This window comes from Neoarius graeffei, chromosome 2 (assembly GCF_027579695.1).
Source record: "Neoarius graeffei isolate fNeoGra1 chromosome 2, fNeoGra1.pri, whole genome shotgun sequence".
Classification (NCBI taxonomy): Eukaryota; Metazoa; Chordata; class Actinopteri; order Siluriformes; family Ariidae; genus Neoarius; species Neoarius graeffei.
Genome location: NC_083570.1, coordinates 6,773,579 through 6,792,446, shown reverse-complemented (window position 1 = coordinate 6,792,446; position 18,868 = coordinate 6,773,579). Strand labels below are relative to the sequence as shown.

The following is an 18,868-nucleotide window of genomic DNA, read 5'->3' as shown; positions in this document are numbered from 1 at the left end:
CCCCAAACAGTTGCATGCCTTGCCTGTTCACAAGCTGCACGTCTGGCTACAACTGCGCTGCTTCGAAAATGTAAATTGAACAGCTTGATGAAAGTGCGCTGATGGAAAACCCCGTGTCTCCTGCACTGCGTTCCTCCGCCGAGTCATGCGCTCATTCGCGTTTGGTGTTCTTGGTCTCAGAGCCGCTCACACCAAACACACACAGAAGACAGAATCAACGTTTAACATAATTATCAATGCAGTTTTTACGGAGACATTTTAATGTTATTCTTTATTTTTTATCCAGTTGAATATTTAGCGTACAAATGTATTTTCAGCTCTTAAAAATGACCGAGGTCCAGACCGCGGGGGCCTCATAGCTGGCTCCGGCCATGGAGATGAACAAGACGCTAATAGGAAGATACGACAGTTCAATGACAAATGGAAGTTCGGGTGAGATTGGCTAGTTCATAGCAAAACCGAAAATACCCTGTACTGCGAAGACTGTAGAAAGTCTGGCAAAGACAGGCACCAGTAATTTTAAACTCGAAACTATAAAGGACCACGAAAAGTCAAATGCACACATAACATCAAAACAGGCGAAGACGGCTGGTTCACTACAGGACAGCATTGCTTTCAGTCCCTGGCTGTCATGAAGTCGGCTGAGCTGGAGAGGATGGAGCTGCTGTTTAGAAACGTTCACGCGATTGGAAAGAAGTTGATCCGCCCCAGCTATCAACTTATGGCCTGCTGGAAGCCTCAGGTCACGAAGACCATTTTTCATGGACCATTCAGACTCATCTGATGATGAATGTAATGAGGACATTTAATGTCTCTCTCTACACATGTTCACACACACACTAATAGATAATACATAATATACATAATAATACTTGATAATGCACATAATACTTGCATATCAAAACATCAAATGTTTTTCAGTGATAAATGTTTTGAATTGGACTTTTAATATTAGAATCAGTTCAGTTGTACTGAATGTTATTTTTCATATTATACGATATTTCATATTGTAAGGGGCTTGAATTTGAGTTCAATAAACAGAATACTCTGTTTATATTTTTGTCTCAACTGGTTGCATGTTTTCATATAGGGAGCGACCTTAACAGCACTGAGTATTGAGTGCTACTGTAGAGATACATTAAACGCTGCCATTCATAATTAAATCTAGATCTTCCGAACTTTAACGCATCATGGTGAAGAAAAAACTGCAATTTCCTGGCAACAAAATTGTGGCTAGTGGAAAGGCTGAATGGCTAGTGACTCGGGAAAACCACTAGCCACAGTGGCCGGTGAGCAAAAAAGTTAATGTAAAGCCCTGATACACACATTGAAATTAAAGTTCAAATCATATCACTGACTAAAGCACCTGTTTCTAGATGGGAAAATATAATTAAGATGATTTAATTCTAGAAAGATTTCTAGTTCTCACCTGTTTCTCAGCTCTTTCTGCTGCAACTGTGACGGTGTCGTGACCTTTGTGATGATCCATCGTACACAAATAACAGATGCAGGTTTGATCAGTACGACAGTAGACTTTCAGCACTTCATCATGTTCAGAGCAGATCTTCTCTTGGAGTTTTGCCGAGGCTTCAATTAATGTGTGTTTTTTCAAAGCAGGACGTTCAAGATGAGGTTTCAGATGAGTTTCACAATAAGAAGCCAAACAAACCAGACAGGACTTGACGGCTTTGTGTTTTCTCCCGGTGCAGAAATCACACTCCACATCTCCAGGTCCAGCGTAACAGTGAGCAGGAGAAGCAGCTTGGACTTCAGTCTTCTTCAGTTTCTCCACCACTTCATCCAGCATGTTGTTTCTGCGTAGAACAGGCCTTGTCGTGAAAGTGTCTCTGCACTGAGGACAGCTGTAGACGCCCTTCTGATCCTCCTGATCCCAGCAGCCATTAATACACACCTTACAGAAACTGTGACCACAGAGGATAGTCACCGGATCCTTCAGGAGATCCAGACACACTGGACACATGAACTGGTCCACAGAAAGCTGATCTACTGAAATACTGGCCTCAGCCATTTTCCTGAAATCACAACGAGAGAGAGAGAGAGAGAGAGAGAAAGAGAACAGTTTGTTTTCTCTGAAATGAGGAGTTACTTCCTGGTTCTGTGTGTGAAAGAGAGAGAGAGAGAGGAGGAGCACAAACACAGAGAGATCATGAACACTCCTCTATTAACCATTTCATCTCCCTTCAGTGCAGCAATATAGCACATATAGCTGCACTGATGAGGATTAATTTCATGAAATACTCACAGAATGGATCTTAATTTTCTGGACTTTTCCACCTACTGACGCCTCAAGCACAACTTTCAGCCTTGTTGATAAATTACAATTGTTTCACTTGAACAGCTTTTTCCTCGTGACATCTTTAAACTGATCTTCATCCCTAAAGAATGTTGGAGCCATTTTAAAAGTGAGGAGGATGCAGCTGTCAGGAAGGAAAACCGTATTTTATTGATTTTGCATTGTTTATTGCTAATAGAAATCACAAAAGTGGATCTTTTTTTCTACATAATCTCCATTTCACTCAGTATGAGTGCTCCAGCCTTAACAAGAGCCTGAACTCTTCATGACCTGCTGTTTGTGGAAACTAATCCACTTTGTGTTGGGTCACATCCCACCACCTCATCGCAGATTAGTTTCCTGGAGCAGCATGCCTCATCCTCTTTTATTCCTTACATCATGATTTATCAAGAACATTATACTGGGTCGATGAAGAATTCTTTCTCATGAACAGATTGTTGAGATGGAAATGAAGTCGGTAGATGAATATGTTTGAGATCAGAGATCCTGAGTCGCCTCAATCAGTCATTAGATGTGTCTTTGAGAAGTAGGAGAACACTGGAGAACCAGGAGGAAACCCACACTGACACGGGTCATTTTAACATTGTTAACAGACTGAAATGAATGTGCTGAAAGGCAGAAGAAAGAAATCTGCTAGTAGTGTTAACACAAGACGAGCTCACGATATAAAAAAATCGGAAATTATAAAAGAATATAAAGAAGGTGGCGAACAAGCAATTGACTTTGAATGTCTAAATTCTGTCTTAAAAATAAAATGGTTAAAATCTTTTCTGCTAGGTAGAAATAATATTTCTTTTTGTCTTTCCAGAGGTTTATTTGAAAAAATGGGAGGTATTGAGTTTGTCCTTAAATGTGATTTTAAAATAGAAAAACTACCAGTCAAGTTGGCGTCCTTTCACAAGCAGGTTCTGACACCTGGCTGACACATCACGTTTCTAAGTCTCGCACAAGTCTCGTGAAGATTGCGCGGATAAGTGACGCCTGCCGGGGAACAAAATGAACTACATTCAACATGGCTAAAAACCAGTGGCGGCTGGTAGTCTTTCAAACAGGGGAGGCTGGTCGGTTATGAGATTTCCAGATTTTAAAAGAAAAAACATCAATTTTGCCCATACTCTTGCCTCTGATCTGGCTGATTGTTGGCAAGGTCACAAACTGTGAAATAACAGGTTCTTTTGGCCCATTAGCCTACTGTCCAATATACATGATAGTGGTGTTGGGGGTGTATATTTTAACATTTTATATTTTAAAATTGTGGCATGTTGTTTAAAAATTGATCATTATTGAAAGCAGCTCTTTGTCAGGAACCTCAGCAGTAACAGCAGAGTGTTCTGGAATAGGCACAAGCACTGACCTTGGGGAGCCAAACATAGAGCTGGGTGCCACACATTTCATTCAATGACACTTTCCCTATATTTTACTTATTTTGACTGAGAAATGTTTTATTGACAATTTTGATAACCCTTCACTTTTGATCCAGGTCTGTAGTGTGAAATGTTCTTGGCTGTGTTTTTGTTTAAAAATGTTTTTCAAATTGTAGCTGTGTTTAATTCATATCCAGAGAAATATATATTCCAATATAATATACTCAGCATAAACATTTTAAATAGATTCTATATTTTTGGTCCATCCATGACATATTACTAAAGTAGCCTATTTACTGTTGTTGATGTGGGTCACTTGCTGTTAGCCAATTCACTTTCTCGTACCAGGAGAGCTGAAAGGAACGAGTATTATTCCCTACCTTCTTCACCAAGTCAATTTGAGGCGTTGGTCTACCCTGCTCTTTAATTTTAATTTTTTTCTCGAAAGGAAGACTGGCAAATGGCTTCGCCAAAATTAAATCAGCAATGCTTGGCATCCGTGTGCAGCTTTCTTGCTAGCTGACTAGCCCCCTCAAGTTCAAGTTCAGTCACTCAAATAAACGAAATTTCTGGAACTAAGACATCAAACTTATATTTACACTTATATATAAACTAAAGCCCTGTTCACACGGCACATATTTGCATCGATGCTGCACCGATGTATTTTGTTGCGATATATCTTACACCGGTGTAAATTTTGTGGAGCGTTCACACGTCACAACCCTGCTTACTAGAGAGAAGCGTGTCAGCACCGGTGCAGCCCCACTTGCGGTCACACGGCAGTTTCTGCGACCGTGCAATAGTAGCAAAAACTTTATTACTATCATTTCCTTTGATAGTAATAAAGTTTTGATATCATTTCCTTTTATTATTATCATTTCCTATCGTTATTACTATCATTTCCGATAGTAATAATGCGGAAATGAAATATGCGCATGCGTGAAAATGTACTTCCTTTTCCCGGTTGTCATGGCATCATCAAGCGCCGGGAAAACAACGTGGATGAAGACACCAGTGTTGCCAGATATTGCTGACTTTTTCCAGCCCAAAATATGTTCAAATCCACCAAAATGCACTTAAAACTGACAATCTGGCAACACTGGAAGACACGCAGTTCTGTTGTTGTTGATATTCGCCATTTTGGAAGCGCAAAATACCAGGATGCAAATTATGCAATGTCCGTATGTAATGAACCCTCCTCACGCGTAGCGAGTCTACCCCTGTAGCGTTCAGACGTCCCATTTTATATCGGTGCTGCCCCGCAAACTAGCATTTACTCCGGAGTAAATTTCTTAAACCACCTCCCGAGCAGGGTTAGATTTGCACCGGTTTAAGCAGCTTTCAGGGGCTACACCGGTATAACTTTGTACCGTGTGAACGCTCTACCGGGGCAGCCGCGGTGCTACACCGGAGTAAAAGTTGCCGTGTGAACACCCCTTTATATAACTTATATATAAACACTATATTTACACTTTATTTACAATGAAAATATATACAAACTAAAAAAGCTGGTAGAAACCGTATGTAATGAATGAAATCGAAATGTAAGCTGATCTCTTACAATACACCACTGCACTTGCGAATCTGCATGGAACTGAAATTCACCGCTGCCTGTCTATAGTTGAAACGAGCTGTCAATCAAAGAAAATATCCGGCCGCTTTCACCAATCACCAGTCTCCTCGCGGAAACTGCCATGTCCCTCCCACTGTGAGGCTCGGAGTCCGTGGGCGGGCATTTTTGTAGTATTTGTCCAATAATCATCTTGCATTTTGAGATTGACAAGCGCAGAGCTCCCAAATGCCATTGAAGTCCACTGAGGCTGGGCTGCATCGCGCTGTCATGAGGGGGAAAAACTCATGCACACATTAGGCGAACTGGGGAAAGTTATAACGGAATGGTTTCGCACTGCAGTTGGGTTGAGCACGTATATTTCTATGATTCTGGATCTGAAATAGCAATGTTATAAGGTCGGCTATAACATAAGCCTAGCGCAATTCATCCTACACGATGTTAATCATTTTTAGAGGAGGCTGAGCCTCCCTCGTTGTCTTAGAGCAATCGCCCATGCTGTAAAATTAGGGTTTTTTTTACAGTGTTCCTCATATCTGGAAATTTAATCATGACTTATTACAGAACGGTGAATTTTGTGATCAGGTGAAGTCTCTTATTTTGGAGGTTGAAGAGTTAGACATGTCTGATAGGAGTAAATAGGAATGGTTTAAGTTTAAGCTCAAACAAATGGCAATTGGCATGGGTAAAAAACTTTCACGTATAAGGAAACAAGAACAAAAGAATCTGATTGATAAAATTAATACATTAGTAAATAACACACAACTATCCTTAGAAAACATTTCAGAATTACAGTCACTGCAGTCTCAACTAGACGAAATGTACACAATAAAGGCAAATGGAGCTTCCACTCGACCAAGAGCTGGATGGATCAAACAGGGTGAAAAAAGTTCATTGTATTTCTTCGGACTTGAAAAACAAAGACAAACTAAGAAAAAAAATGAGTAAGCTTATGACCAATGATAATATAATAGAAGATCAGAAATGAGTACAGGATGAAATTTGGCTTGTTTATTGTAACTTAAATTTAATAAATCAGAACATGACATCTTATTTTATCCCATCAATGATGACATCAAAAAAATGGATGAAGACAAACATACACTTGATGAGGAATGAACTATAACAGAAATTGAAATTGCATTAAAACAAATGAAAAATGGTAAATCACCAGGAATCGATGGCTTAACATCTGAATTTTTAAAATACTTTTGGGTGGATATTAAAAAATATATATTATATAGAGCATTTTTAGAATGCATTCACAAAGGATGTTTATCCCCGACTATGAAGACAGGCTTAATAACCTTGCTACCAAAAACCAAAAAAGACTTCTTGTTGCTAGACAATTGGAGACCTATAACCTTACTATGCAATGATTATAAATGACTTGCCTTAGTAACTGCTAATCGTCTAAAGCGTGGACTTGTAAAACTTGTAGACGAATATCAATCAGCCTTCACGAAGGGAAGATATATTCAAAACCACGTCCGACTGATTCTGGATATGATTGATTACCAATCAGTTATTCAATTTAAGATTTTATGTGGAATCAGACAAAGCTGCCCAATTTCACCAAAATTATTTAATGTACACAAATGCGAGCGTACTTAACCTTGTGGAATAATAGAACCATTACTATTAATAGGAAGACTTTATTTCAACAAGAATGGAATGATATTTTATCATTTTATGGAATGTTTTCGATATTACCAATCTAATGGATGAAAATGGACATTTAATGCAATTTAATTCATTTGTACAAAAGTTTCATTTAAAATGTGTCTATAGGGGCGGCACGGTGGTGTAGTGGTTAGCGCTGTCGCCTCACAGCAAGAAGGTCCTGGGTTCGAGCCCCGGGGCCGGCGAGGGCCTTTCTGTGTGGAGTTTGCATGTTCTCCCCGTGTCCGTGTGGGTTTCCTCCGGGTGCTCCGGTTTCCCCCACAGTCCAAAGACATGCAGGTTAGGTTAACTGGTGACTCTAAATTGACCGTAGGTGTGAATGTGAGTGTGAATGGTTGTCTGTGTCTATGTGTCAGCCCTGTGATGACCTGGCGACTTGTCCAGGGTGTACCCCGCCTTTCGCCCGTAGTCAGCTGGGATAGGCTCCAGCTTGCCTGCGACCCTGTAGAAGGATAAAGCGGCTAGAGATAATGAGATGAGATGTGTCTATAGAGAATTTAATTAAATTTGTAGAGCTATTCCACCTCCCTTAAAATTCACGATAAAAAAATACCCTTAAATATTCAAAGGCGTCGGTCAAACTGCCTGAACTGAAAATTGGTGAAGTGGAAATTGTTATTAGATTTTCTTTCACCAAAGTAATTAGAAATGTTTTAAAATGGAAGCTATTCCCTGACTTAAAAAAATAAAATCATGGATTAAAGCAAAAAAAATCATCTGATTGAAAAAAAAAAGCTCCATGTCGTTGGCCCCTACCACGTCAGCGATGCGTCAAATTTTAAATGCCGTGTTGTCCATTATCCCCTCGGCCCCTACTTATAGTACATTTACATAATTTTAACAATGACTAAAGCTAAGGCAAGACTTTACCATTGTCATTACTGGCAATTCATGATGAAACATCAAGTTTTCAGCGCAAAGTGCAAATTTATTTCAACAATACTTTAGTAATGCACAACATTGGTTCAGAGAAAAGTGCAAGTGCAGTCAAACTTGAACCATGCTTTCAAAAGAGTGGAACAGAAAGAAAAATAAGAAAATCTGTTGAAATAAAGCCAGGAAACAAGAAAATTAAAGTGAAAGTTCACTTTTTTTGCTTCTTCGCAGTGAAGCCAAAGGCATCTAGTTTGGCAACACCTGATGCCTGTTTTTGTTTCTTTTTCCTTGGCACAGCAGCAGGAGCTTGCCATTATCGTCCATTTCATTTCGCCAAGCCCATCTCCACTTATTCTTTACCGTTTTGTCGATGTCTGACACATCTCTGCCTTCATTTAAAAGAAGCATGTCCAGGCTGGCAAAACCGAAAGTAATTTGACACGCTCTAGTGATGTAAATCGAAGGGCCTATGTCAGGTGAAATATGGCCTTATACGCAGTACTCGAGTTGAGGGGGGGATGTGGGGGGAGGCATCCCCCTTCTGAAATAAAAATCTCAAATCGTCCCCCTTAAAAAACGGCCATCCCCCCCCCCCCCATCACATCCCTTGGGTCATTTTACCAATTAATGTGGAAATTAGCCTACTATTATTTTAACAAATATTACTACCATTTCAACATTAGAGGCTTTGCGCAGTGATAGCCTACATGTAGCCGGATAAAAAAGACGCATATTTATTTATTCGGTTGCACCTCTCATTCACACCTACAGTACCAGTCAAAAGTTTGGAAACACCTCTAATTCAGTGGTTTTTCATTATTTTAAAATTTTCTGAATTGTAGATTAATACTAAAGTCATCGACTTTACGAAGAAATATCTATGGAATTATTTGGTAAACAAAAAAAGTGTTAATCAAACCAGAATATGTTTTATATTTTAGATTCTTCAAAGTAGGCACCTTTTGCTTAGATGACAGCTTTGCACATCTTGGCATTTTCTCATTCAGCTTAACGAGGTAGTCACCTGGACTGGCTTTCAGTTTACAGCTGTGCCTTGTCAAGAGTTAATTTCATGAATTTCTTGACCACTTAATGTGTTTGAGACCATCAGTTGTGTTGTGAAGAGGTAGAGTTGGTATACAGTGAACGGCCCTATTTGAGTACTGCTCTAATCCATATTATGCCAAGAACTACTCTGTAAGATTATGTGTGTTCTCGTGCATAGCTGTCCTGAGCTCTATGACCCTTTCACACCCTGGTAAACGTGCATAATCGCGAGAACATACTCTTTTATTTTCTCTGTACCTTCTAGTTTCGCTGAAACCACATTCCTGGTTCCTCCTGTTCTAGGGGGTGTATGGTCTGCTCTTTCATGTATAACAAAAACGACTCCTTATCTGGCGAGTTTCACCTTGTGCCCCCGAGCCCCTTACTTATCTTGTCACGCAAGCTTCTGATGTATATAAACCCTGCTCTTTCTGTGTATCACTGAGCAGTGCATGAATAAACCAGATTGATTTCATTCGTGTGGTTTGTTTTTACCCTGCTCCAGAGCGCTCTTATATCGACGCATCTGAACTAGGACAGACGCAGGTTCTAACAATTTGGTGACCCCGACGTGATACTCTCAATCAGGTAAGACATGTTTGATTGACTACCTGGTTGGCAGTAGTTTCGTAGTGTCCTACGGAGGACAGTTTTCCCTGGTTCGAGTCCAGGAAGAGCGCGCTATACAAATTTACGACACATTTCCGTCTGTTCCTCTTCAGATCCGTCTGTTGTCATTGTACGATGGGAAACTCGTTCCCTAAACCTGCGCCAGGGGAAACCCCGGCCGAGTGGATGACTAGGTGCGGTTTCGCTTATCATGTTTCTCCTTGGCTCGATAATTTGGCAGGTTGGACCGAGGCCAACCCTCAAATTCCTTCATATCCTCGCCAAGGTACTTTCGATCCTGGTTATCTTGCATCGGCCTATCGCATGATTTATGAGGGATTAGGGGACCCCGGCTGGGATCGCCCGTATATGCGGGATGGATATGCCAAATGGTATGATATGAAGAAGATTTGGGATAATTTTAAACAGGCTTATACTCCCCGTTCAGTCCTGAAATCCATCCCGAAGCCTCGGGCTGCACCCGTCACCAAGGAAACGGAGGAGGCGGCGCTAGGAAAATCCAAATCTCATTCTGCTCCTCCAGCCTCGTTAGACAGTAAACCTCCACCTTATAGTAAGGCTGGAAAAATTACTGGTAAATCGCCGTCAGCTGTAAAAACGATTCCTAAAATATATCCGTCCTTGGCTGCTGTGTCCGCATATCCCCCTCCCGTGGTTGACAACGGGCAGCGTCCCGGAGGGATAAAGGGTGTGCCTGCATCAGCCAAGAACGGCAAAGACGAAGAAAGTAGTGACGACACCGATGATGACACTGATGATGACGATTGGGATAATCCCGATGGTGTGGGTCCAGACGCCGGCTCGCGTCCTTATCCGCCACAAAACGCTGCTTGTGTATGGGTTGCAAAGCGCAGTGGTATTGATATAACTCCCCCGTCCCCGTCGGCTCTTAAGGACATCATCTCGCTTCTTCCGTCACCCGATAAGCCCTTGCTTTTTGTTGATCAGTTAATTAATGTTTCTCGTAATTGTCAGCTTACGGGAGCTGATTACCGGTTTATTCTGCAAAATAAATTAGGAGGCGCATATGATGAGACAGCCCTGTTAGAAAACGTTCAGGTTCTCGCCCCCGTCAATGATCAAGCTGAAAATATTAAGGAAGAGTATGAAGGGGATGACGGTCGCCCTCGCCAGCGCACCGTGTCTACCTTCTTTTGGAAAGACACGCCGGACGCGCTGCAGCAGCTTCGCGAGCAGTTGACGCGATACCTGCTCGCCTTAAAACAAGCAAATAGAGACCTGTCACAGGTCACTAATTGCAAACAGGAGCGTTCTGAGCTGACGTCGGCCTTCTGGAAGCGCTTTGGGGAAGTTTGGCAACATTTGGGAGGTCTTGAACTTGATTTGGCAAACCCGAACCCAATGTTCTTGTCCACCTTTCTGTCTAATTGTCGCCCCGAAATACAGAGCGTATTAAAACATCACTGGAGTGACCGGAATAATCTGGTCCTCCGTCAGGCCGGGGAGCGGGTGCGCACGCTGGAGAGCGATGGTCTTTTAGACTGTAAAACGAATAAAGCATGTTTATCCGTCGTGCCGGGCGGACGAGCGGAGGGACGACAGGAGAGGGGTCGCCGAACGGGACCGCGCGGCGGGGGAGGGAGGAGAAATGGAAAGTGCCACTATTGTGGAAAAGAGGGACACTGGATAAGAGAATGTCATGCGAAACAGCGAGATGAGCAGGAACGCGAGAAACCCGTCATGCGCGCCGGTTCAAGCCCCACAGGGCAGAGAGATCCTGCCCGCCCATAGGGCTGCCCTCAGAGCGATGAAACCCCGACCGTTGCTATGTTAAATCTTTTATTCAGCTCCCCTCTTAACGAAGATCTTCCCACTATTGTTTTATGCCTGGCAGGGACTGAATATCCTTTTTTACTCGACACCGGGGCTACCATGTCCTCAGTGGGGAGGGAATATGCGGGTCCTTTATCTACACGGTCTGTAAGCTCTGTGGGAATAGAAGGGGTTCCTTTCCATTCCAGTTGTACGCCCCCCCTTTCTGTTACTTGTGCCCTTGATCCTTTACTGAAGTTTTCTCACTCCTTTGTTTGCATGCCTGATTGCCCTTTTAACCTGCTTGGACGGGACCTCATGAGCCTCCTAGGGCTCTCTATTTCTTTTAGTGGTTCACACATGGTTGTTGACATACCAGACGAAACCCCGTCGGCTGCTCTTGCCCTCACCTCTCTTTCTCTTCCCCATAACCTTCTCAATGCTGCTTGTGCCGTTACCTGCCTCACACCCTCTCTTTCTGATCTCCCAGCTTCTCTTTGGGCGGAACATAAGGACGAGGTGGGCTTTGTTAACTGTACCCCTTACGAGGCGGTCATTAAACACTCTTCGCCAGTATATGTAAAACAGTACCCCCTTTCCCCCGCTAAGCTGTCTGGCATTGATGATGTTTTATGTTCTCTCCTAGAGCAAGGTGTGGTCGTTCCCTGTGTTAGCCCTTATAACACTCCAGTGAACCCGGTGCAGAAGCCCAACGGCACGTGGCGTTTCACCCAGGACTTGCGTAAGATTAATGAGTTAATTATCCCAGTCGCCCCATTAGTTCCAGACGTTCCCTCTCTTATGGCCTCGATTCCGTGTGAACATGCGTTTTTCTCTGTGATTGACCTCTGTTCTGCCTTTTTCAGCGTCCCTGTGGGCCACGACACGCAGCCCCTGTTCGCTTTTACGCACAGGGGAAAGCAGTACACATGGACCAGGTTACCCCAAGGATATGTCGATTCCCCCGCGGTTTTTACAGCCGTAGTGAGGGACGCCTTGGCCGGTTTGTGCCTCCCCTCGGGCTCCTCCGTGCTCCAGTATGCGGATGATCTTCTGGTAACGGCGGAGGATAAGGACATTTGCGCTACAGCTACACTTGCTCTCCTCTCCCTTCTGGCGCAAGAAGGTTTCAAGGTCTCACGAACTAAGCTTCAGTTCTGCCTCCCCACTGTTCGATATCTGGGTCACGATCTCTCCCAGGGCTCCCGCAGGCTCAGCCCCGAGCGTGTGCAGGTCATCCTAGACACTCAGGTGCCCGCCACAAAACACGCCCTCATGGCTTTCCTGGGACTTATCAATTACTGCCGCCAGTGGATTCCTGACTGTTCCACCTATGACAAGTGTCTGCGCTCTGCAATTCTGCACTCGGACCCTTTGACTCAGCCCTTGGTATGGTCTGACGAGATGTTGACGGCCTTCAGGGCCCTGAAGCAGGCTTTATGCTCGGCTCCTGCTCTCGGACTTCCGAATTACCGTTTGCCGTTTCATTTATATGTGTGCAACCAGCAGGGAACTGCGTCTGGGGTTTTGGCGCAGGAGCACGGGGGGGGTATGCGGCCTTGTGCGTTCCTCTCTAAAACTCTTGATTCTGTGGCACAGGGTCTCCCTGCTTGCCTCAGGGCGGTGGCTGCATGTGCTGTCATGGTCACGGACGCTGAACGGCTGGTTTTGTCTCACCCGCTCGTTCTCCACACCTCACATGATGTAGTGCACGTTTTAAAGAACCTCAGTACCCAGCATTTATCCGCTCAGCGTCGCTCTGGATATGAGTCTATTCTTTTGGCCACCGAAAACCTTACTGTTAAGCCCTCCTCCTCCTTTGATTCTCTCGCACACGCTCTTCAGCGCCTCCTCAATTCACAGGATGATTTTCTTTCTTCTGAAACACACGACTGCATTTCTGACATTCTTTTTGAGACAAGTATCCGCCCCGACTTACGTTCCACCCCCTTACTTTCAGGTGATTCGCTGTTCGTGGATGGCTCGTGTTCACGCCCCTCTGACGGCGTCTTTGTGTGTGGTTATTCTGTGTGCCGCCTTCCTGATGAAACTGTTGAAGCTTTTTCTCTTCCTTTCTCCTCGGCTCAGGCTGCCGAACTATACGCTCTAACCCGTGCATGTGTTATTGCTCAGGACACCGACGTCACTATCTACACTGATTCACGCTACGCTTTCGGCGTTGCTCATGACTTTGGTCGGATTTGGGCTTCGCGTGGGTTCACCACTGCAGACGGTAAGCCCATTTCTCATTCTTCGCTTGTTACTGATCTTATTACAGCGTGTCTTCTCCCGCGCGCTTTAGCCATTGTTAGGACTCGTGCTCATTGTATTGGGGACTCTTTTGAGATCAGGGGAAACTCTCTCGCCGATCGCATTGCCAAAGCCGCGGCTGCCTCCGGTGTTTTTCCGCCTTCGCTTACTCTCTCCCTGGTCTCATCCAGCCGTATGATTAGTGCCGTTCTTCCGGACATTGACTTGATCTCCCTCCAGGCCTCCGCTTCGGCCTCAGACAACCATTTCTGGGACTCATGCGGCGCGCAGCCGTCTGACGGCGTTCGGATCGATGCTCAGGGCCGTCTTTGTTTACCTCGTCACTGTACTCCATTTCTCATCCGCGAGTTTCATGGTCCCACTCACCGCGGACGAAGGGGGGTAGTGGAGGATTTATCCAAAATATTTTGCATCGACAAAATACACACCGATGTACATCACATTCTAGACAGGTGTTTAACGTGCGCACAGAATAATCCATCTAAACCAGGCGCGGTACATCAGCACATTCCTTTACCAGACACGCCGTTCCAAGAATGGCAGATTGACTTCACTCACATGCCAAAGCAGGGCCCCTTTAAGTATCTTTTGGTCATGGTCGACAAATTTTCACGATGGGTGGAGGCTTTCCCCTGTGGGAAAGAAGACGCTCGCACGGCGGTAAACAAATTGACGCAAGAAATCATTCCGCGTTATGGTCTCCCGGTAGGGATAGACTCTGACAAAGGTACGCCGTTCACCTCTAAGGTGACACAGGAACTGTGTAAAGACTTAAAGATCCATTGGCGTTTCCACATCCCGTACCATCCGCAGTCCTCCGGCATTGTGGAGCGCGCAAACAGAACAATCAAGGGTAAGCTGCGTAAAGCCATGCAAGAAGCTGGTACTAAAAATTGGGTACAAGTTTTGCCTTTAGTTCTCGCTGACATGCGAATGACCGCTCAAGTGGCCCTCGACAACCTGTCTCCGTACGAGCTCGTGATGGGCCGGCCTTTTCCTACACCCTGGCGCAGAGGTATGCAGGCTATAGGAACGAGTGATCTTGATGTACATCTCAGTGAGTACGCCGTGGGTCTCATGCGGGTGTTGGATGAGTACTGGACGAGACTAAATTCCAAAAAGCCTCCCATTCCTGAGGCACCCACTCACCCCTTTGAGGTAGGGGATAAAGTGTTGGTAAAGAAATTCGCTAAATTAGGCACTCCTCTAGAGGAACCACCCTACAGTGAACCCACGGATGTGCTCGCTGTAACTCGAACGGCTGTACTAACTGACCTTTTTCCACAGTGGATTCATGCCAGTCGAATAAAGAAGGCTCCAATGTAATAGAAATCTATATTGTTGATGCTTAACAGGTTTTTGTGTTTCAGAAAGTTGCTGTGACAATAGCTGACGGCCTTTTCAGGGATCCCCTTTCCAGCATCCGGAGTGATCCGGTTTCGGCTGATCTACAAAGAGGGGATGGTCGGTGCGTCCCGCAGACTTCTGAACTGAGGAATCTGGAAGACACGTGAGCCTGGGCTACCTTCAACTATCTACATCCTGTGGACACAGAAAGAACAAAGTCAGTGACCAGTATGACTTTCCTTCTGGTATTGGTCTTAGCGCTTGGAGCAGGGAATCCCGCTCAAGCCAGCCACGAGGACAACGTTTTTTGGCGATTTGCCAATTGGACTGCTAAACAACATACTAATGAATCATGTTATGTCTGTCAATACGTTAGAGTCTAAACTGTAGTTATACTCTGTAAACAAAGTATAAAAGAGGGGATTGTAAGATTATGTGTGTTCTCGTGCATAGCTGTCCTGAGCTCTATGACCCTTTCACACCCTGGTAAACGTGCATAATCGCGAGAACATACTCTTTTATTTTCTCTGTACCTTCTAGTTTCGCTGAAACCACATTCCTGGTTCCTCCTGTTCTAGGGGGTGTATGGTCTGCTCTTTCATGTATAACAAAAACGACTCCTTATCTGGCGAGTTTCACCTTGTGCCCCCGAGCCCCTTACTTATCTTGTCACGCAAGCTTCTGATGTATATAAACCCTGCTCTTTCTGTGTATCACTGAGCAGTGCATGAATAAACCAGATTGATTTCATTCGTGTGGTTTGTTTTTACCCTGCTCCAGAGCGCTCTTATATCGACGCATCTGAACTAGGACAGACGCAGGTTCTAACATACTCACACTGCAAAAAATAAAAATCTTAGGAAGTTTATTTGTCTATTTTCAAGTCAAAACATCTAGCCACCCTTATTATAAGACATAATTGCCCAACAAGCAAAACCTCATTTAGCTAGAAAGGCTAGTTTTTAGACAGTCCATCTTGAAAATCTTGTATAGACAAAATGTCTTGAAAAAGTCTTATTTGGAGCACCTTTGAAAATAAAACAAGTTTTTTTTTTAAACAAGTAAGTACATTTTGGACATTTGTCAAATGCGGTTCATCTTGTTTCAAGAAAAAAAAAACAAAGCATACTTGTTTTGGGAATTAATGAACTTTACTGAAATCTTTGAATCTTTCATTACAATTCAACTCCACCTTACAGATCCTAAGTTTACTGTGACTGTTTTCTCAGTCATTCAGAGTGAGCTCCTTCTAGATGCTGTACAGTACATACTCTAGACCAGACAAGTGCCTACGAGTGAGTGGAGGGCATTTTAGGCTACATCCACATGACAACGGCAACGAGATGTTATTTAAAAATATATCGCGTCCAAATGGGCAACAATCAGTAAAATATCAGGTCCATATGACAATGCAACGCTTGCTGAAAACGATGCAATACACATGCCACACCTCTAGGGGCGCTGTAAGACGGTCCCTTCGGAGACACCAGAACAATAGAAGAAGTAAGGACGCATGCGCATAAACTATTATGCGCGAGACTTCATATTAGCCACAAAGTCAGGAAAATCTGTTCGTAAAATTACATTATAATGACCAAATACAATGAAAAGTATTTTTCCAGTCTCACCTGTGAAAGGTAATCCCATGTGATCTCGTTTGGACGGCAAACCTGTTGGTACAGTTAAACGCAGCTAATCTTTATTCTCCGCTTTGACCTATCCAATATGGTGGTGAGGATGACGTATGATTCTACACGGAAGGCGGCGTCTTTAATGGTCCGGAATAAATTGAATGCTACACGTTGATGGATTAATTTGTTGTTTCTCACCTGTGAAAGGTAATCCCATGTGATCTCGTTTGGACGGTAAACCTGTTGGTACAGTTAAACGCAGCACATGAATCTTTATTCTCCGCTTTGACCTATCCAATATGGCGGCAAGGATGACGTATGATTCTACGCGGAAGGCGGCGTCTTTAATGGTCCGGAATAAATTGAATGCTACACATTGATGGATTAATTTGCTCTTCTACGCCCTTTTTGAGGAATGTATTGTCGGACTTAAACCAACATCTGAAGAGGTGAGATCGCTCCTTTTTTTCCCTATTTTTGCTGGCGGGATTGACTCTGCCCTAAGGGCAGAGTCTCTCTCTCTCTCTCTCTCTCACTTTGCACCATTACACAATAAATATTCACAGTGAAAATATTTTGTAAGCGCGTTTCATGAACCAAGTTATAGGATTTGTTGACAACTCGCATCGAGTTCGTTACACTTCTACCCGGCGTGAAGCACTCACAGTCATGTGGTTGTGACGTCATCGTAAACAAATCCGTTTTACTCATCCAGACGACTTCACAACGGCAACGTTGCCAGATCTTTCCACTCTGGAACCCGTTCTCAAAAAGATTGCGTTTTGGGCACCCAAAACGCCGGTGCCATGTGGACGCCAGGCGTAAACGATAAGCAATTGTATTGGAGTCACCTGAATCCGTTGCCATGTGGACAGGGCCTTAGTGAGGTCTTTTTGGAATGCTGTGAGTTAAGTTCAGTGGTTTTTTTGTGTTTTTTTGTTTGTTTGTTTGGGGGTTTTTTGTGCCTGATCTTGTAAACCCCTTGTACACATGAATAGTCAGTGCCCCCAAAATGCACTGTTGCTTTGGCGTTGTGTAAGCACTGTAAGTCAAAATGCGTAGACTTTTTTTTTTTTGGTGCCTGAGGTCCTGGGGAAGTGGAATCTTAAGAGATGTTTTAATGTTTGAATGTTGAAATGGGAAAAAAAAATAAACTTGTTGCAATGCTACACGTGTCATCAACTTGATTCAAGATAGTCTCTGGTCTCATATCTAGAGTATTTTACTAATTACAGGTCACAAAAGGAGAATCTTTTAAGCTAGCAATGCTTAGTTGTAGAATTTAACAATCCTAATATTAGTATATTTATCTTAAATTCAGTTTTTACTGCTAAGACTGTCATGAATTTAAGTGAAATACCCTTAAAATGAAATCAATAAAAATGACTTGAATGGCTAAATGTAAGAAGTACAATCTTGTTATAAGAACTATTTTGATTATTTTGAGTTAATCAGATCTCGCATAATAAGTTCCCCAATCTTATTTTGGAATTATTTCATCTAAAAGCAGGTTAGATTTTTCATCTTACTTTAAGAAATCTTACCAAGTCAAATTTGACTAGTTCCATTGGCAGATTTTTTTCATCTGATTCAAGCAAATATGCTTTGTTTTAATCTTTTATTTCTTATTTTTGAAAGGCCATTTTTTGCAGTGCAACTAAGTAAAGAAAAACGACAGTCCATCATTACTTTAAGAAATGAAGGTCAGTCAGTCTGAAAAAGTTTGGGATGAGTTGGACCGCAGAGTGAAGGCAAAGCAGCCAACGAGTGCTCAGCACCTCTGGGAACTCCTTCGAGACTGTTGGAAAACCATTTCGAGTGATGACCTCATGAAGCTGATTGAGAGAATGTCAAGAGTGTGCAAAGCTGTAATCTAAGCAAAAGGTGCCTACTTTAAGAATCTAAAATCTAAAACATATTTTGGTTTGATTAACATTTTAAAGTTTACTAAATGATTCCTTATGTGTTGCTGCATAGTCTGGATGACTTCAGTATTCATTTACAATGTAGGAAAAAAATTTAAAAATAAAAACATCAAATTTGAAGGTGTTTCCAAACTTTTGACTGGTACTATATACGGAGGTTTCAGTCACTGAAAACAGCAACTTTCGCAAACTCTGGGCAGAGTGGAGATTTCTGAAAACTCCATCTTCAGACACGCGTGTAAATCGGGAAACCGAAGCAGCAGTGGGCGAGAGGGCGTGCGCGAATATAATGAGTCATAGGTGTGAATCTTTCACCGAATGCCAATTGTCCCGGTTCTTCATGAAATCGCACGCGCACGCACAAATTCATTAGGTTAACTTTCAAATAACTGTTCTTGTGCACTTGCGACACCGGACCGAGCCACTCTCCTGAAGTT

The 18,868-nt window shown here is 43.3% G+C and overlaps 1 protein-coding gene across 1 annotated transcript in view; it reads right to left on the bottom strand.

Moving 5' to 3' along the window:
- The window catches only part of LOC132877588 (tripartite motif-containing protein 16-like), a 421,828-nt gene that overhangs the window by 10,775 nt on the left and 392,185 nt on the right, over nucleotides 1–18,868 (bottom strand). The window contains exon 6 of the mRNA XM_060913600.1: nucleotides 1,430–2,116. Coding sequence (XP_060769583.1) covers nucleotides 1,430–2,116 — 687 coding nt within the window. The remainder of the gene's footprint in view (nucleotides 1–1,429; nucleotides 2,117–18,868) is intronic.